We start from the raw sequence: 27,139 nt of genomic DNA, 5'->3' as shown, positions 1-27,139 counted from the left end.
CCCCATGCATGTGGTGCAAACTTTACTCAAGGAAAGGAATAGTGATTGAGGTCTCAATGTGGTTTACCACACTCGGTGGATGACACACCTCTTTCCCGAAGAGTGTCCACAAGAGTGGATAGATGTTTTGCTTGGGACGAAGAGAATTATGGTCTCTTTCACAAAATCTCCTTGATCAGTGCGAAACAACACAAGTGGAGCCAAAAGAACTGACACCAAAATAATTCCTCCCTCCTGTATTTTGCCATTATGAAGGAAAACATACAGGAGGAAATGTGCTCTTAATTCTTCTAAGTCGTCAGGAGGCGACAGTTGTGCTGAAGAGGGGCGAACGAGAGGTGGGATTTCAAAAAGTGCTGCAAGATGCTCTTCCCCCCCCCCCCCCCCCCCCCCCCCCCCACTGTCTCGCACGGGACATATAACACTGGCAGCACTGAGGTGACACTACCAAGGACAAAGCCTATCTTGGGCTGCTTGTAATTCCACATTAGGCCTGTCATTAGAAGAGATTGTGAAGAGATAGTGAATTAAATTCAAATTCATTGCTACTTTAATCTCAATTGCTATAAATAACTAGGTTGTCTTATTGAAACTAAATGTGTGTGGTTGTGAGGCAAATGTGGGCTCATTTTCAGTCTCTTCAAAGAGAATAATACTGTAACTTAGTTTTGCCCTGACGTAACATCTTCAAATACAGATTAATCTAAGTTTGGTCTGTCCCCAGAATGTTTTGTGTGTGATCAGAGGCAGTCAATGGCCCGTATCTGGAGTGGTCACACTCAACTTTCTGAAACATAGTAAACAATCGCGCAGAGGATCATATTTTTAGTGGGGACAGCATAAGTTTACCTCTGCAGTAGCAAGGAGCAGAGGGCCATTTGATGCTGAGCTTCCTGGCTCTAAAACATTCAGGCAGGCTCATTAAGTGTGAACTGCAGGCTGCCGCATCCTGTGGCTGTCGCACAGACAAATACTCTCTGAGTCTCTCATGCAAACCCAGAAAAATGAGGATGCTTTGAAGTTTACCATTCTTAGTTCTCTTTTCAATTGGCTCCCGCTGAGAAGTCAGCTGGAGCCCAAATGCTTGGTCTTCTCAGAGAATAAGAAAGAATAGAAGCACATGCTAAATTATTCGATATTCTCTGTATTGTTTGGGTGTTTGAGCTGTGTTGGAGCCACTTGTCCAAATGACTTCTGTTTTTGCCCTTACCTGTGTGGTGGCTTGTTGCTGACAATGCAAAGGCGCTTCGGTGTTAAACTGTCAGATGTGTCACCAGGCACAAGCCTCCTGACTGTGCTGATGGTGCAATCTCAGCTGTTTCATCTTCAGAACAAAAATAGTATTCAAAAATCAAAGTTTGTCTTCTATGGGACAATTTGTGAGCTATTTTTCAGCTTCATGAGGAGGAAATTGTCAGGCACAGCATAACACTAACCAGACATGCCTGATGGCTTGTCTCATGCAAGAGTTAATTTAAAAAAAAAAAAACAATCTGGGAAGGATGATTAAAAACTGTTTGGATTAGGGCAAACATTTCAAAATAATAATACACAGTGAATGAACATGAAGGTCTAAAGAAATATCAGGGCCACAATGCAGATTAACAAGTACCATAATTTCTCTCGTATAATGCGCATTGTTTTCTCTCCCAAAAATGTGAAATCAATGGTGCGCATTATACATAAGTATAGGGAAAAATGAAAAAAAAACTTTCCCATTTGATAAATGTATGCCGCCATCTAGAGGTTATGAAAAAGCTGTAAACTTTCATTCCAATATGACAGGGGTACGTAGGACTGCATATATGTACAGTTGTGCTCATAAGTTTACATACTCGGGTGTGCTGAAGCCTATCTCAGCTATCTTCGGGCGAGAGGTGGGGTACACCCTGAACTGGTCGCCAGCCAATCGCAGGGCACATACCGTATAGACAAACAACCATTTGCACTCACATTGACACCTAGGGGCAATTTAGAGTCTTTAATCAACCTACCATGCATGTTTTTGGGATTTGTGAGGAAACCCGAGTAACCGGATAAAACCCACGCAGGCACGGGGAGAACATGCAAACTTCACACAGGCAAGGCCGGGATTTGAACCCCGCTCCTCAGAATTGTGAGATGGGCTAACCAGTCATTCACCGTTCCATTGTATTATACTATCCATCAATCCATCCATCCATTTTCTGAGCCGCTTATCCTCACAAGGGTCGCGGGAGTGCCGGAGCCTAGCCCAGCTATCATCGGGCAGGAGGCGGGGTACACCCTGAACTGGTTTCCAGCCAATCGCAGGGCACACATAAACAAACAACCATTCACACTCACATTCAAACCTATGGGCAATTTAGAGTCTTCAATCAACCTAGCATGCATGTTTTAGGGATGTGGGAGGAAACCGGAGTGCCCGGAGAAAACCCACGCAGACACGGGAGAGAACATGCAAACTCCACACAGGTGGGGCCGGGGATTGAACCCCGGTCCTCAGAACTGTGAGGCAGACGCTCTAACCAGTCGTCCACCCTCAACTTCAATGTAATAATTTCAATTAATTATTGACAACAAAATTAATGAAAACAATTATAGCATTTTAATCACAGTTTGTGTTGCAAACAACACAGAACCTTTGTCAGTGAACAATTTCCTGGTAAACCGATTACCCTGACGCACACGTCAGAGCGAGGTTACCAAAATGAAGGGATTGGATGAAACAACGTTGCTACGACAGGTGGTAGGCAAATTTCATCTATCCATCCATCCATTTTCTGAGCCGCTTCTCCTCACTAGGGTCGCGGGCGTGCTGGAGCCTATCCCAGCTATCATCGGGCAGGAGGCGGGGTACACCCTGAACTGGTTGCCAGCCAATCGCAGGGCACATACAAACAAACAACCATTCGCACTCACATTCACACCTACGGGCAATTTAGAGTCTCCAATTCATGCATGTTTTTGGGAGGAAACCGGAGTGCCCGGAGAAAACCCACGCAGGCACGGGGAGAACATGCAACCTCCACACAGGTGGGACAGGGGATTTAACCCTGGGCCTCACAACTGTGAGGCTGACGCTCTAACCAGTCGGCCACCGTGCCGCCGCAAATTTCATAAAAATAAATAAATAAATAAATAAATAACTACCCAATGGAAGCCTTGGTGAGTGTGGTTTTGTGCAAATTGTGCAAAAAGTGGTTTTCATACCAACGAAGCACTTGTGATCTTTCACGCAGAAACCATTTAAAAGCAATTCTGTTCTTTAAAAAAAAAAAAAAAAAAAAGTCCTAAAATGGCACTTTAACTTCAGCTCTGTTTAATTTTGGCCAAGGATATTTTCTCTCAGTTTTTCTCCTGTTTTTACTGCAATAAGTTGAATGCATTTTTTCAATATTAGTTAACAATATTCCTGTGTGTCTATTATTTGATTCGGTCGTCCACTAAAATCCATTTAAATTAATCGATCTTGCTTTTTAGGACAAAACAATTATTTAATCAAGATTACATAATTACAAAGGCTCCAATTAATTAATTTATTTTTTTAAATCCCACCCCAGTGTTTTGATATTAGTTCCATTTGTAGATGATCTAATTTATTGTCCAGTCAGCGAACACTGGAGAGGAACATGGATAGGGGCGACGCTCTGTAGGGGTTGCGTTTTAACTTAGTTTTTAATCCACCCAGACAACCGCATTTTTGCGTCCGATTAAACCACCTCCGCTTGCTCCTCCGTTGACTTACGCTGCTGTGCGAGTCCGCTGCTTCGTAGGCCGCTTGTCAGGATTGGGTTTTTTGTGGTGTTGGAGGCAAGAAGGCGGAGGACCCAAGTGCAAGAAAGCAGGGAGGCAAGGCAGGAATACAGGAGTCTCAAAAAATATATTTTAATTTCCAAAACAAAAGGCAAACAAAGATCATGGAGCTAAATGCTAAATTAACAAAGTCCAAAAATCTAAATCAAAAGTGACAAAGGAACACTACAGACAAAGAACACACCATGACAATAACATGACAGGACTAGGAAACATGACATGAAATAACAGACTACAATCGACACCAACAATAAAACAACAAGGACTGAAAGAAACCAGAAAACTAAATATAAGCAAACTGACGAGGCAATGAGGAACACCTGGACAAGACACAAGTGGCTGGAGGGAGCTGATTGGTTGAAACAAGATAGAGGGTTGACGAGAACAAGTGGAGACAATACCCAAACAGGGTACAAACAGAATTAGTTCTGAGCATCCCAGACAGAGAGAGAGTTGTGATTAGTGCAGCCAACCAGCTCCCCAAAGGATGTGCGAATGTACAGTATGTGGTGCATTAAAAATCCGTGGGGGAAAAGCATGGCCAGAGAGCAGGCGGGAGTGCCGGACACCTGGCCGAGTGTCCTCCCCAGCCCGATACTGACCTCCCCGCACAGATGGGTGAATGATGCATTAAAACTGGAGGACTGTCAGGGCAGAGAAGGGGGGGGGGGGGGGGCAACCAGAACAGAAACCAGCAAAGGTGTGCCAGCACCCGGCCTGGCGCCCGCCCCATGATCACTCTTGGATGCCAAACTTACCCATCACTTCTTCATCACCCCTGTTTCCTTCACCAACATGTCCATTACAATCTGCACCAATCACGACTCTCTCTCTGTCTGGGATGCTCAGAACTACTTCGTCTAGCTCCTTCCAGAACTTCTCTTTCACCTCTAGGTCACATCTTACCTGTGGGCCATAGCCACTAATCAATTATACATAACACCCTCAATTTCAAGTTCCAGCCTCATCCCTCGATCTGACACTCATTTCACCTCCAAGACATTCTTAGCTAACTCTTCCGTTATAATAACCCTTACTCCATTTCTCTTCCCATCTACACCATGCTAAAATAATTTGAACCCTGCCCGTAAACTTCTAGTCTTACTGCCTTTCCACCTGCTTTCCTGGACACACACTATATCAACCTTTCTCTTAATCATCATGTCAACCAACTCGTGATCTTTTCCTGTAATAGTCCCAACATTCAGAATCCCCACATTCAGTTCTGGGCTCTGTGCTTTCCTATTCTCTTTCTGCCTCAGAACCCGCTTTCCACCACTCCTTCGTCTTCGACCCACAGTAGCTGAATTTCCACCGGCGCCCTCTAGCTTAATGGTGCCAGTGGTGGACGTTGTTAACCCGAGCCACAATCGATCCGGTATGGAATTCTTTGGATGAACACTCATATTTGTTTGGTAAAGCCCTTCCTGATGCAACCCTCTGCATTTATACGAGCTTGGGACTGGCCTACAATTTTGCACTAGCTTGTACACTCCATAGGGCTGCATTAATATATGTGTATATATATATGGAGGGTGGAGTGTGTCTGTTGTCAAAATGCATGAGTTCTGTCACTAAATGTGGCGATAATTGCAAACAGCCTTAATATCCACACCCGCTCCTTTATTTCTCACCCGTTTCCTCTCTTTGTATTATTATAATATAGCTGCAGTGGCCAGGACAATCCACCTCTTCCCTGACAGTCACTCCATGTTGTTTGTTGTTCAATGAAAAATAATACAGTACAATACAGTGGTGTCCTGAGACACGAGGAAACCGACTTGCGAGCTCTTCCAGATAGGAGCCGTCGATCGGCCAATTCTTTGCTTTGACTTGTGAGAACAAACTTGAGATACAAGCGTTGTATGGTTGCAATTGACTCAACTCATTTAACAGCAAGCAGCAGTTTGGCAGATAACATTAGTAAATAATCGTCAAAAAATCATTGCCACTCTCAGGTGAAGGTTACTGACAAACTAAACATAAAAAAAGTTGTGTACAAACGTTTGTATGCAATTCAACTACATAGCCTCTGCTTGCTTAATGCTAACATAAAATGGAAAACATCATGGGCACACGGGCTAACAATTAGACTCTATATGGCGGTGTTGTTACGCTATAAGCAACAATAACTGAACACAAACGGTCTAGCAACACATGTAGACAGATAATGTATCAATACTCACAGCCATATATATTTATCTTCTGCGAAAAACGACTAATATTACTGTCGTGCTGAGAATCCGAGAGAGGAGCTGAGTTTCACGTACATTAGCTGTATTTTGTATGTTTATCTCATAATGCCTAGGCGCACACACCAGAATGAGCAGCACAATGTGTACTGAAGGAGAAAGTGTGACAAAAACCTTTTTGGGGAGGCTGGAACAGATTAATGGCATTTCCATTCATTTCAATGGGGAAAGATGATGAGATACGAGTGTTTAGAGTTATGAAGTTACGGAACAAATAAAACTTGTATCTCAACGCACCACTGTATTTGTGGCACCTCAGATGCTGTCTACTGATAAGAACACCAGCGATAGCAGTTTTTCTGTTGCAGTAAGTGGGTATGTGTGTGAGGGTCAATCGGCAGGTGTGCGTGTGTGAGTTGCCGACTGTAATTTGTTCATGATTCAGTTGCGTTCAGCCGTGTCGGTTGGTATGTGGTTGGCCTTTGATGTTGAAATAAGCACAATATAAAGGCCTTTGTGTTCATAAGGGATGTTGATTGGTCCCCTTATTGTATCAGCATAGTTATGAAGCTCGGCAAGATGAATTTGTGACATTACCGTACTGTACTTGTGTTTCCACAAATTCAGCTTCCATACAGGGTAGGTGTACACTGTATATACAGCAATACATTTTAGTTAAATATTAAGAAGCCAATTAACAATGGCAACCAAACCTGCCTCCATGAAGCAGTGCCTCTTGGTTAACTTGTTCACTTTTTGGATTGGCTTTACAAAAAGTTTCAAAACAACTTAAAATTCCTGTCATCTCCACTTGTTGTCTGGCAACTGCTCAAGACCAAAAATAGTACCCCCCATAAACTTGATACGGTATTAAGAAAAAGGGATGTCATTTTTTTTTTAAATGTGTGAGCTTGAAAAGTTATATTTCATCTTAGCTAATTTTAAGTCTGACAGTATTTTTTTAATTAAATCATGGGTGCCGGCACTGTGGACGACTGCTTAGCACATTTGCCTCACAGTTCTGGGGACCGGGATTTGAATCCCGGCCCCGCCTGTGTGGAGTTTGCATGTTCTCCCCATGCTTGGGTGGGTTTTCTCCAGGCACTCTGGTTTCCTCCCACATCCCAAAAACATGCGTGGTAGGTTGACTGAAGACTCTAAACTGCCCATAGGTGAGAATGTGAGTGCGAATGGTTGTTTGTTTCTATGTGCCCTGCGATTGGCTGGCGACCAGTTCAGGGTGTACCTCGCCTCCCGCCCGAAGATAGCTGGGATAGGCTCCAGCAGCCCGCGACCCTAGTGAGGAGAAGCGGTAAAGAAAATGGATGGATGGATAAATCTTGGGTTTTTCACCAACATGTCACTGTCGCTTAAGACTTTCATGGGTCACTCTTTGTATATTTTGGTTCTGCATGCGGCCTATCTCCATTGCTGCAGTGTCCCTGTACTCGCTCACATTTCTCCCGCAGTTTTACATGCAGATTGATTCACTACATCAGTGACAAAATGATTAATCGCCCTATCAGGAAACAGAGAGAGGGGTCGCACTGAGGGCCAGAGGGAGGATGTATGGCAACTGGCTGTAAATGATCCCAACATCTCCTCATTCAGCATTCAAACCCTGGCCCCTCCCATACCCCTTTTCAAGAATCCCTCCTGATAATAGCTGAGTCACATTGAGCTGCAGGTGAGAGTAAGCATTGTTTTATCTGCACAAGCACGTTTGTAAATAAGCCTCTCCGGACCACCCTTCAGGTCAGCACACAGCAAGATATACGAGGTGAGGCAATCCTCTAACTCTCTCCAGTGAGGTGCTATGCAACGCACCTTTATGACATCCTTATCTCGGCTGCTGCCCCCAGATCAGTGCTGGCACTGGCAGGGTTTCCTGAACTAATTGCAATATGTTGACACAGCTGCCACACTGAATCATGCTCGCAATCTTTTCTTGTAGATTGTTGTTCTTTTTTGTTTTGTTTTATGTGCCTGCATCTTGAATATATATCTGTAACCCTGAAGGAAGCTTGGAGGCATGATGCCCAAGTAGATTCCTCACTCGAGTGGTTGCATAAGCATCTTTGCAGATCAGTTGCAAAGTGAACAAGAAACTTAGCATATTGTTATGTTGTAGTACGGATCTCCTCTTGGTTTCCATCAGCTGGGAAAACAACCCAATGTGGATTGTTTGTTTCAAGTAGGATCCACTACCTTACAGTGAATCACATCAATATACCCTAGCAATAACATTTGTTAGATTCAAGACTAAATCTTTAGTAATTTCATCAGTTCATAATAATATTTCAAGTTTCTAGTAACATAACATGTTTGTCCAAAGCGCAATAAATTTCAAATAGTACAGCCATAAAAAAAAATCAACATGTTCATATTCGATAAAATGCCACCAATAAATGGGAGAAATTAGATTTCTACAAATAGAAGTGAGGTTCTTGAAAGTTTTGGAATTTGTACAAGCAACACAAATCCCAAATTATTTTGAATACCACCAGCTTTTCAAACAAACAAATATACTGTAGATATTTATTTGTACCAAATAACCCATTGCAGAGAGAATAGTGAGATGTTGACACACAAATTTCCATGCAGAATAAGTTTAATAAATTAAATCTCATTAAATCAGAGGGATGCAGGTAACTATCCAGTGCTCCAGAGTCAAACACGATCAGTGAATTGGGCTCACACACTCAAACTTTTATAAATAATATAAAAATATTTTAAGTTACAATCTTTACTGTCATACAAGTATAAATTATGTGATTATTAAAATGAATTTGCATATGTAATTACAATGATATAATGATTAATTATTTTACTCATATTTTGCTGAGCCTCCATATGCTATCCTACGTCAGTATACATTTTTATTTTGGGGTCTTTTACCTCTGTGCCGTCACATGTACTCTTTTGTGGTGGCTTCGCAAAATAAATACATAAATAAACAGCTAAACATACCTGTGGGGTGTTAATCGTTTAGATGCAATGATGATGCTTCAACATCCAAGTTTTGGCTTTGTTAAAACTAAAAGTGTTTACTGTCAACATAATTTTCAAGGTTTAATTTGTCACATTGCAGTAATTATTGTAGTGTGAAAGCAGAAGACTTTTCTTTTCTTTCTTTCTTTTTTTTTTTGCTCAGCTCCAGAAACTGACTCTGGCACAGGATTTGCACCATGTGCTATTTCGAATTTGCCAAAGCTTTTGTCAGTTCTTGGCTATCTCTATTGAATCAACAAAAGAGGGAGAAGTTTGTAACTACAGTTGAATAGCTTGCAAAAATCTGTCTTTGCTGGAGCATTAATATAATGCCAGTTTAAAACTGTAGGATTGAACCTTTGACATATTTTGATTATTGTTATTAAAATGTGGTGCTAAATAATTTCAAGGAATAAACACAAAGGTAGCGCTTAAGGCAGCTCTATGACACAAATGTGAAATGCTTAAAAGAAACTTCTCAGTTCAACGTTAGGACTCTATGTATGTGCAATTTCTAAACATTTAATAAATGCTGATGATAGAAGCAGTAGAGCATTTCTTCTTTAGCGATGGTAGTTTCCACCATCCATTAGAATGCACTCTGCTTAGACCACGATCCTCACATTATCTCAACCTTCAGTGGTAAATAACAAGCAATGTCGCCATCAGTATCTCCCTGTAATCCTCTTAGAACTTGGCAAAATGAAACCATTGCGACTTTGGGAGTTCCTAGCCCATTTCAGGAGGAGTGCATTACTACAGAGTAGTAGCAAGAGTTCAGGAACAAAGCTGCGAATGATCTGTAATTGAAACAAAGTAACCATCTCAACTCTGCCCTCTTGATAGCATCAGTGCTCTCTGTGACACATTCAAAGTAAGGTTTACACATACCATAATCAGGCAGAGTTTGAGCACCCCCCCCCCCCCCCCCCCCCCTATCTGACCAACGCCAACAAAGGCCCAATTGTCAAATGGCTCTAAAAGATTGGTAAAATGGTCACGGTTGACAATAGTTCCAATGAATCCCTATGCATGTGGTCAATACAGTTCCACCGAGCAACAGACTCCATTGCGATGTGAAAGGAAGCGACCTGAAGTCCGCACTGTTGCCGGACACAAATAGAGAACCTAATAGTTGTTTGTATAATTTGTCTCACAAGTTGTTCACCACAATAAAAATGACAAGCAGGAGAGTTTCGGACTGCTTTTTCAGTGATGTTGGAGCTCAGTTAAGAGAGGTCAGAGGTCATCTGGGTTATGTGTATAGTCAAGCCTATATTCGTTATAATATGATGCATAGAGTGCTAATTAAATGATAGCAGCTTTATGCAGCTTCATACCCAAAATAGCTCAATGAGATTTGGATAAAAGATTCTCTCAGCATGAAAAGTGCTAACACAAAATTAGAGTCTACACGTGCAGCTTCTGCGATAACGCGCCTACCACTTTGATTTTGTGAATTAAGTGATAAACTTTCTCTCGCAGTCACTTTAGTGAGACTTGGAAGAAATGTAGCTGCACAGGCAGTTGGGGTGAAGGCCACAAACTACAACCACAAATAACCAAGTAATGTCACAGATGACAGTAGCCTCAGTGTGGGCTGAGTGATCACATTACACAGATTGCTCTTTATCTTTGAGGACCCGTTCATCTGCTGACCTGTGACAGCCGAGCAGCCATTGCTGTTGTCTCCCTTTGAATACGGCAACCTTTTCACAGTGCCTAATATTCAATAGTTAATTTGCCGCCCCACTGCTCCTGAATGTTGCCCTGAGCTGCAGTCACATGAGTCCTATGACCAGTTTTCTCCTTGTTGACAGAAGCCATTTGGAAAGTAAGGATTAAAGTGATTTTAGATTTTGAATGGATGGAAATTCAAAATTGCATTTAACACACAGACATACTCATTAATTTCCACACACACACACACACACACACACACACACACACACACACACAACACACACACAAACACACACAAACACACACACACACACACACACACAGATTGGCCACTTGCAGACAGCTGTGTGTAGCAGTGTCGAGGGAAGTTGTCAGGGTCGGAGAAACAAAGGACAAATAGTTAATTAATTGCCGTGCAGCGTACTTGTTGTTGTGTAATAGAACAGCTGCATGACTTGAGCACACCCTCCTTGGGTTGTTTTCTCTTTCCAGATCCTACCTGGACGCTAATAGGCTACCTATAAACTCTCTCTGCCACAATTAAAGCCTTGTTATCTGCTTTTCTATTGTTGCAGGGTATCATACATACCGGTACATAATGTATGCAGATGCAGTATTTTATGTGTGTATTAGAATAAGTGCTTGGCGTGAGGCTGCATCTACTACATCTAAGAAACTGTTTGGATTTCATTTTTAAACCTTTAAAACACCAAGTCAGTTGTTTAGGGACAGAAACTATGGTATTCAAGAGGGTTACTTGTGGTTATCCACACACGTGTTGCAATAGCATTTGAGACAATAAAAATACAGTGGACCCTCAAAAGGCAAACTTTTCGCACATTGGAAGTCATGGAAATAGCGATAATCCGCCATCATAAAACCTTTATTAACTACTGTAACTTCAAGCTTGCTGAGCTTGCCAAGTTTCATGTGATGTCAGGTATGACTGAGTTCGAAGAAACTTTTTTTTTTTTCTTGAAACTTTCAGTAGAAATGTACACTTTTTAGTCTGCTCCACTTCTTGTTGTGGTATGGCACATTGTACAGCTAAGCTATGTCATGAGAGTATAGTGGCAGCATGGCTGTATTAGCATAGCATCGCTATCGTTATAGCTTACAATAAAGCTGCCTCGTATCATAACACATTGTCAGGAAAGGCTGTGTAATCAAATTGGCCTCCTAACATAAAATTATTGTGCAAATTCAGTACTGTTTTTTCTCTCTTTTTTTTATTATTTATTGATGGAGCAAATGCTTGTTGTCCATGCTAGTTGCATCATGCTTGGTCGACTGGAAGGGTGATCCAGGTATGAGATCATATTGTGATGGCAGTTTTAATAATATAGTCGGTACCACATGAATGTGCTTCGTAATGATATAGAAGGAACTAAAAAGATTGGTTTGTGACTCTGTTTCTGTTTACCTTTAAATATCTTACAAAACAAAAGAATGATATACAAAGTTTGATAGTTAGTTGTGAGCAATAATTTGCAAACATGTACATACACTTAATAACTGCAGAAATTAGAGAGAGAGGGGCATATGCTAGCAAGACTGCTGTATTAAAATTGAAGTCATGCCATTACTCAATTCAAATTTTACACCATAGATAGGAGTGCTTTACTTTCGAGTGCCATGGTATCAACCTAACTTACTGTCACCATAGTAACAGCAATCTGAATCACAGAGACGCTATTGACGAAGCGAAATAAAGTTCAAAATGCGGAAAGATCCAAGTTTGCATGTTTTATATGATATCCACACTTTAATCATGTGTCACTGAGTGAGGTTTCAAAGTGATACAAAGTGTGTGTAAACAACAAAGTGTAAATTGAGAGCTTCGCCTTTCGGCTTAGCTCATTCTTTACCACAACGGACCGATACAAAGTCTGCATCGCTGCAGACGCTGCACCGATCCACCTGTCGATCTCCTGTTCCATTCTTTCCTCACTCGTGAACAAGACCCCAAGATACTTGAACTCATCCACTTGGGGCAGGATCTCATCCCCGACCTGGAGAGGGCACGCCACCCTTTTCCGACCGAGGACCATGAGCTCAGATTTGGAGGTGCTGATTCTCATCCCAGCTGCTTCACACTCTGCTGCAAACTACTCCAGTGAGAGTTGGAGTTCAGGGCTTGATGAAGCTATACTGCAATACTGAGGCCACCAAATCGGACCCCCTCTACACCTCGGCTGCGCCTTGAAATTCTGTCCATAAAGGTTATGAACAGAATCGGTGACAAAGGGCAGCCTTGGCGGAGTCCAAACCTCACCGGGAACAAGTCCGATTTACTGCCGGATAGGCGGACCAAACTCTGACTCCGGTCGTACAGGGACCGAACAGCCTGTAGCAGGGGTTTCGGTACACCATACTCCCGAAGCACCCCCCACAGGACCCCCCGAGGGACACGGTCGAACTGGTCCACTGTTCCACGGCCAGGACGAAAACCACACTGATCCTCCTGAATCTGAGATTCAACTTTCCGGAGAACCCACCTCTCCAGCACCACTGAATAGACCTTACCAGGGAGGCTGAGGAGTGTGATCCCCCTGTAGTTGGAACACACCCTCCGGTCCCCCTTCTCAAAAAGGGGGACCACCACCCCAGTCTGCCAATCCAGAGGCACTGTCCCCGATGTCCACGCGATGTTGCAGAGGCGTGTCAATCAGGACATCCCCACAACATCCAGAGCCTTTAGGAACTCCGGGCGAATCTCATCCACCACCGGGGCCTTGCAACCGAGGAGCTTCTTAACCACCTTGGTGACCTCAACCCCAGAGATAGGAGAGCCCACCTCAGAGAACCCAGACTCTGCTTCCTCATGGGAAGGCGTGTCAGTGGAATTGAGGAGGTATTTGAAGTATTCTCCCCACCGACTCACAACATCCCGAGTCGAGGTCAGCAGCGCCCCATCCCCACTATACACAGTGTTGGTGGTGCACTGCTTTCCTCTCCTGAGACACCGAATGGTGGACCAGAATTTCCTCGAAGCTGTCCGGAAGTCTTTCTCCATGGCCTCACCGAACTCCTCCCATACCCGAGTTTTCGCTTCAGCGTCCACCAAAGCTACATTCCGCTTGGCCAGCCGGTACCCATCAGCTGCCACAGGAGTCCCACAGGCCAAAAAGGCCCGATAGGACTCCTTCTTCAGCTTGACGGCATAACGGGTTCGGGGATTGCCGTCACGACAGGCACCGACCACCTTACGGCCACAGCTCCGGTCAGCCGCCTCAGCAATGGAGGCGCGGAACATGGTCCACTCGGACTCGATGTCCCCCGCCACCCCAGAAAACATGAGCAAAGTTCTGTCAGAGGTGAGAGTTTAAACTCCTTCTGACAGGGGATTCTGCCAGACGTTCCCAGCATTCCCTCACAATACGTTTGGGCCTGCCACGTCGGACCGGCATATTCCCCTACCATCGGAGCCAACTCACCACCAGGTGGTGATCAGTTGACAGCTCCACCCCTCTCTTCACCCGAGTGTCCAAGACATGCGGCCGCAAGTCTGATGATACGACCACAAACTTGATCGTTGAACTGCGACCTAGGGTGTCCTGGTGCCAAGTGCACGTGTGGACACCCTTATGCTTGAACATGATGAGCACAGAAGTCCAATAACAGAACACCACTCGGGTTCTGATCGGGGGGGCCGTTCCTCCTAATCACGCCCTTCCAGGTCTCACTGTCATTGCCCACGTGAGCATTGAAGTCCCCCAGCAGAACGATGGAGTCCCCAGCGGGAGCACTCTCCAGCACCCCCTCCAAGGACTCCAAAAAGGGTGGGTACTCAGAACTGCTGTTTCGTGCATAGGCACAAGCAACAGTCAGGACCTGTCCCCCACCCTAAGGCGGAGGGAGGCTACCCTCTCGTCCAACCCCAACGTACAGGAGCCGAGCCTGGGGGCAATAAGTATAGCCACACCTTCTCGGCGCCTCTCACCGTGGGCAACTCCAGAGTGGAAGAGAGTCCAACCCCTCTCAAGAGGACTGGTACCAGAGCCCAAGCTGTGTGTGGAGGCGAGTCCGACTATATCTAGTTGGAACTTCTCGACTTCACACACCAGCTCTGGCTCTTTCCCTGCCAGAGAACTTCTCGACTTCACACACCAGCTCTGGCTTTTTCCCTGCCACGTCCCTAGAGCCAGCTTCTGTAGCCGGGGATCGGATCGCCAAGGTCTCTGCCTTCTGCCACCGCCCAGCTCGCACTGCACCCGACACCTATGGTCCCTCCCACAGGTGGTGAGCCCACGGGAAGGGTGACCCACGTTACCCTTTCGGGCTGTACCCGGCCGGGCCCCATGGGTGCAGGCCCAGCCACCAGACGATTGCCTTCGAGTCCCACCTCCAGGCCTGGCTCCAGAGGGGGGCCCCGGTGACCCGTGTCCCGGCAAGGGAAAACTGAGTCCATCGTTTGTCGTCATCATACGCGGGCTTTGAGCCATGCTTTGTCTGGTCCCTCACCTAGGAGCTGTTTGTCATGGGTGACCCTGCCAGGGGCATAAAGCCCCAGACAACTTTGCTCCTAGGATAATTGGGACACACAAGCCCCTCCACCACAATAAGGTGACGGCTCAAGGAGGGGTACTCAAATATGATTGAACTGAAAACACTGTGTCTCTCAATGTCCGTTCGCCACTGCAGTGTCTCTACAACACTTTGATGGATTGCTATGAGATGTTATACAAATGTCCAAGGAGCCCAGAGGATCCATCATAATTACTGTGGAGATCCTCTGACATTTCCTCCAGCACCACATCATTAGGTTAACATTTTCATTTTTCACAAAATGTCACATTTAGTGAATGGATTGTCAAAAAACTACAGATGATTCTCTTTGTTATTTTTTGGATCATGATTTAAGCGTTGGAACACTGGAGCAAACTATTTGGAGAACCATGTCTGTACTTTATGTTCATCTCTAATTAGCCAATGAAAGTCATAGTGCAAACATTTAGACTTAGGCCAAAAAACTACTATTCCATCTCTTTAGCTTGGGAATTGTCTCAAGTGTGACTGATTCCCCGAAGTAAAAAAAATTGTAAATTTTGCTTGAAATTCTGCTAAAAGCTGTCTGTAATGGCAGTTGTAAAATGTTAGTCTTTGTCCTTTCTGTCCGTCCTCGCTGTCGCCCTCAGAGCAGTGGAGATTAGTGGTTGAGCAGATATCTGTAAATGTTAATACAATTAGAGTAGTTTGGTAAGATTCTGAACAACAACAAATACATTGATATAAATGCAATATAATCACAATTTATCCAACCATCCTTCCATTTTCTTCCGCTTATCCGAGGTCAGGTCTCAGGGGCAGTAGCTTTAGCAGGGAAGCCCAGAAACCTTCTCCCCAGCCACTTCACCCAGCTCTTCTGGGGGGATCCCGTCTCCTCCTTCCGGTGGGACGTTCCCGGAACACCTCACCAGGGTGGCGTCCAGGAGGCATCCTAATCTGATGCCCGAGCCACCTCATCTGGCTCCTCTCAATGCAGAGGAGCAGCGGCTCTACTTTGAGCCTCTCTCGGTTGACCGAGCTTCTCACCCTATGAACAGCACCCCATCCTCACTATACATAGTGTTGATGGTGCACTGCTTCCCCCTCCTGAGACTCCGGATGGTGGACAAGAATTTCCTTGAAGCCGCCCATAAGTCATTCTCTATTCCCTCACTGAACTCCTCCCACGCCCAGATTTTTCCCTCAGTGACCACAAAAGCTGCATTCCGCTTGAGCAGGCGGTACCCATCAGCTGCCTCAGGAGTCTCACAGGCCAAAAAGGACCTCCTTCTTGACGGCATCCCTCACCGCTGGTGTCCACCAACGAATTCGGAGGTTACCGCCACGATAGGCACCGACCATCTTATGGCCACAGCTCCGGTCGGCCGCCTCAGCAATGGAGGCGCGGAACATGGCCCACTTGGACTCAATGTCCCCGCCTCCCCCAGGACGTGGGTGAAGTTCTGCCATAGGTGGGAGTTGAACTCCTTTTGACACGGGATTCTGACAGACGTTCCCAGCAGACCCTCACAATACGTTTGGGCCTGCCAGGTCAGACCGGCATCTTCCCCACCATGACAGCCAACTCACCACCAGGTGGTGATCAGTTCACACCTCCGCCCCTCCAAGACATGTGGCCGCAAATCCAATGACACGACCACAAAGTCTAGGGTGTCCTGGTGCCATGTGCAACTATGGACACCCTTATGCTTGAACATGGTATTCGTTGTGGTCAATCCGAGCACAGAAGTCCAACAACAGAACACCGCTCGGGTAATGATCAAGGGGGCCGTTCTTTCCAATCAGGTCTCACTGTCATTGCCCACATGAACATTGTAGTCCCTCAGAAGAACAAGGGAGTCCCCAGAAGGAGCGCTCTCCATCACCCCCTCCAAGGACTCCAAAACGGGTGGGTACTTTGAACTGCTGTTTGGGAAAAACAACAGTCAGGATACGTCCGTCCCTCCCTCCCCCCGAAGGCGGAGGGAGGCTACCCTCTTGTCCACCGGGGTGAACCCCAATGTACACAATAAACACAATTTAATGAAAGTATATATCACATTTCCCCTTAACGTAATATATCAACAACACCGTTTGTGACAACAGCAGCACAAGTAATTATATATATATATATATATATATATATATATATATATATATATATATATATATATATATATATATATATATATATATATATATATATACACAGTATTTAGATGACTGTGAGTGACATGAGCTCATCCTTCTCATTGTCAAATTCAATCTGAATAATTCATATGTGGCAATGAATGGAGGTTGAAATTTCGCCACTAACTTGAGGATTGGCACTGAAGAAATGGGAAAATCCTGCTTGTCAACCATATCACCATGATGTTAGAAAAAGCAACAAGAGTCTACTCTTGTTATTCTTGTTGTCCTTCTCTGCTCTCGCCCAATCAGTCATCAGTCTGTTGGCCGGTCGCTTCCAGCTGCACTTGTCACACTGTGATTTCTGGAACCGATAAGAGCTCAGATTGAACATTTCTTCGGCGCGTGGAAACACGACAGAATGGTGTGTGGATGTTTCTTTTGTTTCTCCTAACACCTTTATCGGTCAGGCACAATTGGCTCGAGCATTAGGCGACAAGCAAACAAAACAAAAGTGATGTATAACTGAGGATTGATGGTTAGTTCTCATAAATATTGTCACCAAGTGAACTCAAATCATTGCCCACTGAACTCACTGTGTTGTGAAATATCTTGGAACCACTGCAGAGTCAGACCGTAGCGCAGGCTGCCACAGTCAATCATTGTACAGAATATGTATCTGTTGGTAAAAATGGATGAAATGGTACAGGGCCAAAGGGTTCAGGGAATAGAAATGGCTTCATCATGCATTTTTAATACTTTCACATTTATCATTATATTCATTAATATACCAGCATTGACCTCAACCCTTTTATTCATTAATTAAGGCAACCTCCATCAGGAAGGGTTTTTATTACTCTTCAGGCTGGATGACCTGTGTTTGAACATTACTTGATGAAATATATTTTTAACAAAACCGTGAATAAAACTGTGAACTATGAAATACTTCATGTTATTCTCTCCGATCACAAAAAGACTCCATTTCAGCAATTATAGTACATACCTTTCATTGTTAGATAGATAGATAGATAGATAGATAGATAGATAGATAGATAGATAGATAGATAGATAGATAGATAGATAGATAGATAGATAGATAGATAGATAGATAGAGATATTTACATCTCCTCCACTCGAAGAAACAGATATTCCTTCAATGCACTTAAAACAGCTGGCCAGTGGGTGGCAGTGTATGAGATGACACACTAGAATCTACTGTAATGACGTGTGCGATTTTGACATCAAGACTCATGAATGTAGAAGAAACAAGCTTTTGAATAGCTGTCCACTGTAGTGACCACTATGCATGAAAAGTTTAAATTACTCAGCTTTTTTCTTGGTGTGGGACATTGAGACTGATACTCCCTTTTAAAACACAGTACAGTACATGATTAAGGGGTAAGCAGGTGCCTATTGGTTCGAGAACCCTTACAATTTATAGGCTTTTGCATTTTACTGATTTATGTATGCTGTCATAAAATTCAAGCTTATTAGTACGAAACCGAAAACATTGCTATTATTTTTGGATGGAGTATTACAGTCGGGTTCCACAACAGTTCAAATTAAATAAGGATAAGGAACAATTGTTTTGGTTCGGTGTCTTGTCTCTACTGCTGTGAAGTGTAGTTTACTACTGTATTAAACCACGTTGGTAAAAGTAAATAACACCCGTATAAACAAGCATTTTTTTTCCCTACAAAATGAATGAATATACAGTACCTGTACATGCTTAACACTAGCAAAACGCTACAGACAGAGGGGGCAATGACTGTTTTCCTAATGTTTTTTCTGGGACTGTGTGTGCAGCCTAAATGGATAAGTGGAACCCGGTCAAGCACCAGACAACGCCAATGGTTGCTGCCAAGCCAACAGAGTCCAGTGCCTTGACTGTGACTCCTGCTCCTGTCGCACTCGTCTCTGCAGACAACTCCACCGAGCCAGTCAGCAAGAACGATGCCTTTGACGAGATTAAAAACAAGTTTCTGAATGAAATCGATAAGATCCCACGTGAGTACCGAACCAACTTCCAATCAACTTGTGATGACGAAGCAGCCGGTTTGGAATTGGATTTTCTGCTTTTGCTGCAGGCATTGGCTGCCTCATTACGACTTTATTCAGTATTGATCACTGGCTGCCCCCCTAATGGCACAGAAATCTAATTTTCCCCAATCTAATCGCCAGCATGGCACCTCTTACTAAATATATTTGGCCCAGAGCATGACATGTAACAGGCTCAATGAATGGTCGGTCAAATGTCAAAGTATTTGTTTCTTTCCTCTCAGGCTAGGAATGTTTCACCTTGACGTGGATTTGTTTACATCCTCAGTGCCATCCTGGGCCATCGTTGCCATTGCTGTGGTTGCTGCTTTACTTATTCTAACGTGCTGCTTCTGCATCGTCAAGAAATGTTGTTGCAAGAAGAAGAAGAACAAGAAGGGCAAGAAGGGGAAGGGTGACATGGGGATGAAGAACCTCAAAGGAGGAGAGGTATGTGACACTGGGAGGGTTTGGGTAATTTTAGCCATTTTTAAATGGTTCATAAACCTTTGAGTATAACTTCTACAAGGTTTACATTGGGATATAGACGCATGCAGGGACATGAGTCTTTTTTTTAAGACAACTGGTTTTGTTTTTCCAATTATCAGCTGAGTTGATAGTTCTACAAGAGGACACAATTTAATCAACCTTTTCTATCTTGGTTAATTGAAGCAAACCTTTTAGGAGTTTCTCCTGTCCCAAGAATTTGTTATGTTTTGAGGCCTTTTAAATGGAGAAAAAAAACCCACTTATTTGCAAAGATTTCCTTAAACTTGGTTGATTATCTGCTTTTTTCCATTTACCCAATTCTTCTATTCAAAAATATTATTCTCTTAATCCTGGGTGTTGTAAAAGATGTGCCGCTCGGTTAGTACAGTGTCAAAACCATGGCTTTCCTAGATCTAAAACCTGTCTTTAAGTTTCAAATTACAGACAATTGACTTAAAACATTGAACGTCTTCTTTTACATGTGAACCGAAACCTACGTTTATACAATAAGCTTTTAAAAACAGGTAAATGTTTGCATACTAATGATGTTATCGAAATTATCCTACGACGACTACAAAATGACTATAAGCATTGTAATTAGCATATCTGGCAGTTGATAGCAATAATAATTTGGAAAGAAGTACTACACCCATGCACACTAGATGCTTTTGATTTCTTTGGAGTACCCCTTATGTTGGTGTATATATGTGTATAAATGTCTCCACTGATGTAGATAGATAGACAGACAGACATATTTGGAATTGTTAAAATGACACATTTGTACCCATTTTAGCTGAAAAAGGTGTTGAATAAAGGGCCCTTGTTGTTTCCACAAGTATAAACAAATGGGTCTAACACAGGTTTCACCAACATCGTGCCCGCAGGCACCAAGAAGCCACCAAGGACCAAATGAGTAGACCATGGGCCTGGTCTTAAAAATAGCTTACATGTGATGGGACATTTTGATTTCCTACTAATGTTTTAGAAGTGATCATTTGAAAATGTAACGGATTGTAGAGATTTATGGAAAGAAAGTGTTTCATATTGATATTTATTTGTTTCCTACTTTGTTAAATCATTGTTGAAAATTATTGTGAGAAATCATTAACATGATCAGTGTCTTCAGATAGATGAATATCATTAATTATTAATAATAACAGAGTATAATCAAAGGTCATTTAAGCAAATTTGTTTTTCAGAAGTGTGTTTAAAACTGATAGCCCTTTGCATTAATCTATGTATCCAAGAAGTCGCCCTCAGTTTCAAAAAGGTGGGTGACTTCTGGACTCTATTGTAATTGGGATTTAACAGTCAGCTGACAGCAAATATGCCGCCAATGATCAGGAAAGATGAGGTCATAAGTAGGATTGCAATGTTCAATGTGTTTCTTGATTCCCTTCCCTGGGTGCATGCATGCAGCCATAGCTTTGACTCAACAGAAACCTAAAATTGCCCTGGATTGGTCACGTTTCTTATTTTTTTTTTAAACTATGCAGTAACTGATGGGTAAAGGCTCTATCCAAGGGCTTTGTAACCATTGGCCAACCATGTTTCTTACTACCTTTTGAACTGCAGTATACAGTAGCTGATGAGCAATGGCTCTATTTAATGGGTTTGTAACCAGGTCAGTGTATTCTCTACAGATGAAAATAACACTCTTACCAACCATGATTGTTTTATTTTGTTCTCTCTTCTTTTGTTATGTAATGTATTTGTCATAAATGTTGTTGTTCCTCTCTCTCTCTCTCACTCTCTCTCTCTCTCTCTCTTTCTCTCTCACTCTCTCACTTGTGCTTTGGGATTTGAGTGGAAAATGACATGTCCTATCTATTCAGTTCAGCCCCCAACACTGTTTTCGCAACCTTTCAAGAGTGATTATAAAAATAGCAGTTACAACAATTGTTCCTGTGCAGGTCTTATAATTATTATTTTTTGCATGCCTCAGTGATGATTTGACGACTCATTCAGTTGGGTAGCAATACATCTAAAAGAGAAGTTATTTTAAGGCACAATGGATCTGCTGTACAAGATATGATTGTGCTAATGAGGAGGTTGGCCTATATGTCATTTTCCTCACTCCCCACAGTCTAGCTGACTGCATTTGCTGTGATTACCCTTCTTTGGTGTCTGCTGTGAGTTCAATCTCTTCCTTTGTCTCTGCTCTCCTCCTTCCTGCTTTGTGTCTTATATGTGCTCCGTGTATCTTGACTGTGGTGGACTTCTCTGCCTACGGTAGGTCTGATAGCACGCGGCGCCCCTCTCTGGCCACTCTGAGTAAGCGCAGACCAGTGCAGAGGGGGGAGCGGTGGGGTGGGCTGGGCTTGAAGGGATGAATTGCATTGATGATGTCAATGAGTGCTATGGCTTCCTTAGTTCTTTGCAAGCTGAGGTGCTGCCGGTGCTTGAGGAATCTTTGGGAGCAATTAAGCTGCTTCGCAAAATCCACTGAACTGACATGCCGCACCAATTGCTGTCTTGATACAGAGATGGTTCTATCCAGAAATGTGACCCCAACAAATACCTGTTTTCATGCAAATAGTTTGAAATGAATATGAAACCCTTCCTTTGATTGAACCTTTTGAATGACTAGTGCACTCAGCAATTCACTAGTGATCACTAACATGCATGTGCAAGGGCTGAGCTGGATAATGTCATACAAACGCAACCCACCAGTGAACTTTGGGCTTGATTCCACCATCATGGGCTGTTATAGTGCGACGCAAATCCAAAAGAGGATCAATGACACCCAATGAATTCCTCCCGAAGTCTGAAATTTACTCACTGGCGCCCCACTTGTGCAAACACGCTCAGAGTTCCACGACAGACCAGACTTGTTTGTTTTGTATCTCTTGACAAAGACCAGCGTACGCCCTTGCAGTAGGTAACATTGAATGGCCACAACTTGACTTGAGAGTAACTTTCCTGGATGACCCATGCTGCTGACATACAAGGTGATAGATGAGAGAGAGATGGTGTGCCCGAATGTTTGCCCCAAATTTTCTGTCCTCACACAATCCTGATTTCAGTCCATCCAAAGATTAGGCTAGTCACCACAAAGTTTCTCCAGGTGAATCCTCTTCTTGATATTCATACCATGTTGAGCAAAGGGCATGCATCCAGACATAACATGTCTTTATCCCCGAGCCCTCCCCAGGAGTTGGGGGAAAAGCGAAAATTCTCAAGGCAGTATGATGAGGTCAGACATTTTTGGTCCTGACAAAAATGTGCTCTTTTCAAAGTGTCATTGCCCAAGCTACAAGGCAATTCATTTACAAATGTACATCAGCCATCAGAAAGAAACATACCCTGCATTTTGTGGCCTGGCATGTTTGAATGAAATGCATTGACAACAACAAAAGTAGAGAATGCCACAAATAAGGACAATCGTGTGAGTTTACAAGAGGGCGTGAGTTTAAGCATGCACGATAGACCGCATGCGGGCAAGACAAGTGTTTCTATGTGTGGGGAGAAAAAAAAGAGTGCAGTCAGAATGTGTGTGTTTTATCTGTGTATGCGCCCTGTTCCAGCTCACCTCTTTCAGCTGACCAGAGAGTAGCTGGACCGTCCGGTTTTTACGAAGACATCCCTGTTTTGTCAAGATGACAGCCATAGAAATGTCAGCAATACTCGACTTGAATCAAAACTGAAAGGACAATTTAAGAGCAAACTGCTCAAGCTTGAAGAATTGGAAGCATGACTGAAGGTCTTGGCCATAAAGTTGGACTTTAAAACACATAAAGCTACATGAAAAACAAGCAAGTAGTTTCTCAGCCACATGAAAACAATTGCTCCAAACCAGCACGTGGACGTATTTTTTTATTTTCCATTTTTCAAACAAGGCAAACCCTCAGACCAAGTGAACGCTGCTGCATCATTGTTAACTTCTGTTTATAAACTCATGCTCGCACTCCTTGGGGCCAATCATATTGCTTATACCGTAGTAGCTGGGACAGTTAGTTACAATAAGCGTAACAAACAATAGCAGTGTAAACCTGGAAATATGTGAGGATGTCAGAGGCTAAAGAGACAGCAGGAATGATGGCTCTCTTTCAGGTCAACGTCCTTTGTCAAACAGCCTTCACTATCAGAAGTCATGTCAGGAATCACTGTGTCACTGGTTTGGCTTTACCTCATTGCTCTGTCCTTCAGTGCCTCTCGAGAAGGGAGCTTTGCATTTTGTGACAGCTTGGACTAATAATACTGTGCATTGTGTATGTAATAACTCTGCACTGCCATTATACTTAAACTTTGTTATATGACGTGAAACAGGAATATTGTCTTGTTTAACAAAAATTAGCTTCTTATGATTGCTTGATTAGACCATTTCCATGTGAAACTTCTAACAGTCATTTTTAGTATGGCAGTTGTTACAGCATAGCAAAGATTGAGAACTCATACTTTTATTGCATGGTTGGTATGTTAGACTGGATTTCCATGTCACCGCCATATAACACATATATATATATATATATATATATATTTCCCCTCTCTGGATTAACTCAGTGCATACTGTTTTCTAGGTCAGGACAACGTAATTGCCTCATTTTTAAATACTAGTTAGGGAATACCTAAAAAACAAACAGACAAACTAGCTAACAGCAAATGGTGTCACCCAAGGAATAGTGAAATCAAGTCAGGTTGCAACCGTGGTCATCGATGAACAGATTGCACTAGTAACACCTGTGTGTGCGGGGGTAAGTGGCAGGTAGGTGCTGTGACTAACCTGGCTGCTGATGGCCGAGGGTTTTTGATCAGCACAACTTCAAACTTCAAAGCATCTGCTCACTATTTCCTCTGCTGCCTTCCACCCCTCTGTCTTTGCAGAAACAACAGGATGATGATGACGAGGAAGACGATGTTGAACCTGGACTTACTGGAGACGAGAAAGAAGAGGAAGTGAAGGAGAAAGAGAAGCTTGGAAAGTTGCAGTACTCAATTGATTACGACTTCCAGGAGAACAAGGCAAGAACATCGGTCCCTTTTATACTCATAAAGTGACTGGAAGAGAATAAGAATTATGTGGATATAAATTATTTGGAGTCATATCATTTCGTGTCTCTACCATTTTTCAATGTCAAATCAAAAAGAAGGCGGCACGGTGGACGACTGGTTAGAGCGTCAGCCTCACAGTTCTGAGGACCCGGGTTCTATCCCCGGCCCCGCCTGTGTGGAGTTTGCATGTTCTCCCCGTGCCTGCGTGGGTTTTCTCCGGGCACTCCGGTTTCCTCCCACATCCCAAAAACATGCATTAATTGGAGACTCTAAATAGCCCGTAGGCATGACTGTGAGTGCGAATGGTTGTTTGTTTGTATGTGCCCTGCGATTGGCTGGCAACCAGTTCAGGGTGTACCCCGCCTCCTGCCCGATGACAGCTGGGATAGGCTCCAGCACGCTCGCGACCCTAGTGAGGAAAAGCGGCTCAGAAAATGGATGGATGGAAATCAAAAAGAAAACTCTTGGTTTGTAAATCTATATTTAAGGTGGCAGAATTCAAAGTTCAGACATATTGGTGCATGCTCACTTGCTTACCAACCTCAGTTTTTGATGTCTGTGGTGTAGTGTAGTACAATGTTTTCATGACAAAATAATGCTGTTTCAGTGTCACATTCTTATCATAGTATTTGTGGAGCACTTGACCTGATCAAATATCAGACCAAAGGAAGGTCCTTTGGTCTGATAAAGATATTTAAAAATCATATATACTGACTGTTTATCACATGTATTTCCTTCTCTAGCTAACTGTGGGGATCCTGCAAGCTGCTGATCTCCTCTCCATGGACAGTGGTGGTACCTCTGACCCCTATGTTAAGGTGTTTGTCCTACCCGACAAGAAGAAGAAGTTTGACACAAAGGTTCACAAGAAAACCCTTAACCCAGTCTTCAATGAGACTTTTACCTTCAAGGTAAGACATGAAGTCCTCTTTGTACTCATTACTATTTAAAAGAATCTGTTCGTGTCAGGTTGACCAGTCTTGATCTGGCCTTGGATTGCTTCGATTTCCTCTGAGTTTAGTGCCTGCTTAACTCCTTTTCCCAAACACTTTCATCCACTGGCAACAAAAGGTTGCAGACATTTTGAAGGTGGCCAACAAGGAAAACGTGGGTGATAATCCAATTAAAAGAGAGGGACACCTTTGGTGCCTGCTGACACAGCTTGATGAATTCAACACAAACAATTCAAACAGCTTGTCAAAGTCCAGCCAGCTCTACAGAAGCTGCACGTTAAGCCAGCCTTTTGTAAGGTCTAGACCGAAGTCACAGCTTATGTTGTTTTGCACTGAAAATATTACCATCAACACACAGTAATGATTTGCGGAAGAATGCAATAAATCTGGACTTTGCTATAAATTACTCATTTGGGATTGGTTGGTGTTTTGCAGATTCCATTCCAAGAGATGGGAGGAAAGACCCTGGTCATGTCTGTCTATGATTTTGATCGTTTCTCTAAACATGACGTCATTGGAGAGATTAAAACACCCATGAACACGCTTGACCTGGCAAAGCCAATTGAGGAGTGGAGAGATTTAGACAGCGCGGATCAAGAAGAGGTAATAGTGTCGTGAAGGAAAGTGCTACCCTTCAACTTTATTCCTCTAAAAGATACTCCCTACTTCCAAAGCCTACCTGTGATGGAGCTTTGCTAGATTTAGGAAGCACACAAGCTCGCTCCAATTTGCTCTACATTCAGGCACAGAAATTACTAACCATGGTTTTCCTAATCACACTATGTCAGTGATTCCAACCAGTGTGCTGTGGCACATTAGTGTGCCATGAGTGCTCTTCAGGTGTGCCGTGGGAAATTATGAGATTTTACTTAATTGCTAAAAAAATATATCCATCCATCCATTGTCCGTACCGCTTTATCCTCACAAGGGTCGCGGGCGTGCTGGAGCCTATCCCAGCTGTCATCGGGCAGATTTGAACCCGGGTCCTCAGAACTGTGAGGCAGATGTGCTAACCAGTCGTTCACCGTGCCGCCTCAAAAAATATATATTTACAATAAATAATGTATCTTTGTTCATCTATTTATGCCAGTGAGGCATAGTGACAGACAGAACAAATGAATGGTCTTCTATTACAACTTGTAGATGGCAGCAAGTACATAGAGTCATTTATTATTTTTTTTATGTGTCCTATTCGGCTGTTAGGTCAAGCAGAATGGAGGATCTGTATCCTTTTTTAAAGTCTATAGGACGAGAGTATGAGTGAGGGGATAAACAACTAATTCGCATATTCATGAGTTATTTGTCGCAATAAGTGAGTGGCCCCACACCCAGTGAAAGAATCCCAGGGGTGTGTGCCTGCGGAGACATCCAAGTGAATTGACACCGTTT

At 43.4% G+C, this 27,139-nt stretch overlaps 1 protein-coding gene across 6 annotated transcripts in view; it reads left to right on the top strand.

Moving 5' to 3' along the window:
* The window catches only part of syt2a (synaptotagmin IIa), a 97,184-nt gene that overhangs the window by 47,877 nt on the left and 22,168 nt on the right, over positions 1-27,139 (top strand). For 4 of the 6 annotated variants that reach the window (XM_061796145.1, XM_061796126.1, XM_061796155.1 and 1 more), the window contains 5 exons: positions 19,086-19,286; positions 19,606-19,766; positions 24,630-24,767; positions 25,541-25,708; positions 26,186-26,353. In XM_061796145.1, the coding sequence (XP_061652129.1) occupies positions 19,091-19,286; positions 19,606-19,766; positions 24,630-24,767; positions 25,541-25,708; positions 26,186-26,353 (831 nt within the window). In that variant the 5' untranslated portion in view covers positions 19,086-19,090. Of the gene's footprint in view, positions 1-5,057; positions 5,174-19,085; positions 19,287-19,605; positions 19,767-24,629; positions 24,768-25,540; positions 25,709-26,185; positions 26,354-27,139 lie in introns of all 6 variants that reach the window. The other 2 variants (XM_061796165.1, XM_061796176.1) reach the window with 2 other exon arrangements.

The sequence above is a fragment of the Phyllopteryx taeniolatus genome, chromosome 1, assembly GCF_024500385.1.
Source record: "Phyllopteryx taeniolatus isolate TA_2022b chromosome 1, UOR_Ptae_1.2, whole genome shotgun sequence".
In the NCBI taxonomy this organism is placed as follows: Eukaryota; Metazoa; Chordata; class Actinopteri; order Syngnathiformes; family Syngnathidae; genus Phyllopteryx; species Phyllopteryx taeniolatus.
This window is presented reverse-complemented; position numbering and strand designations above follow the sequence as displayed.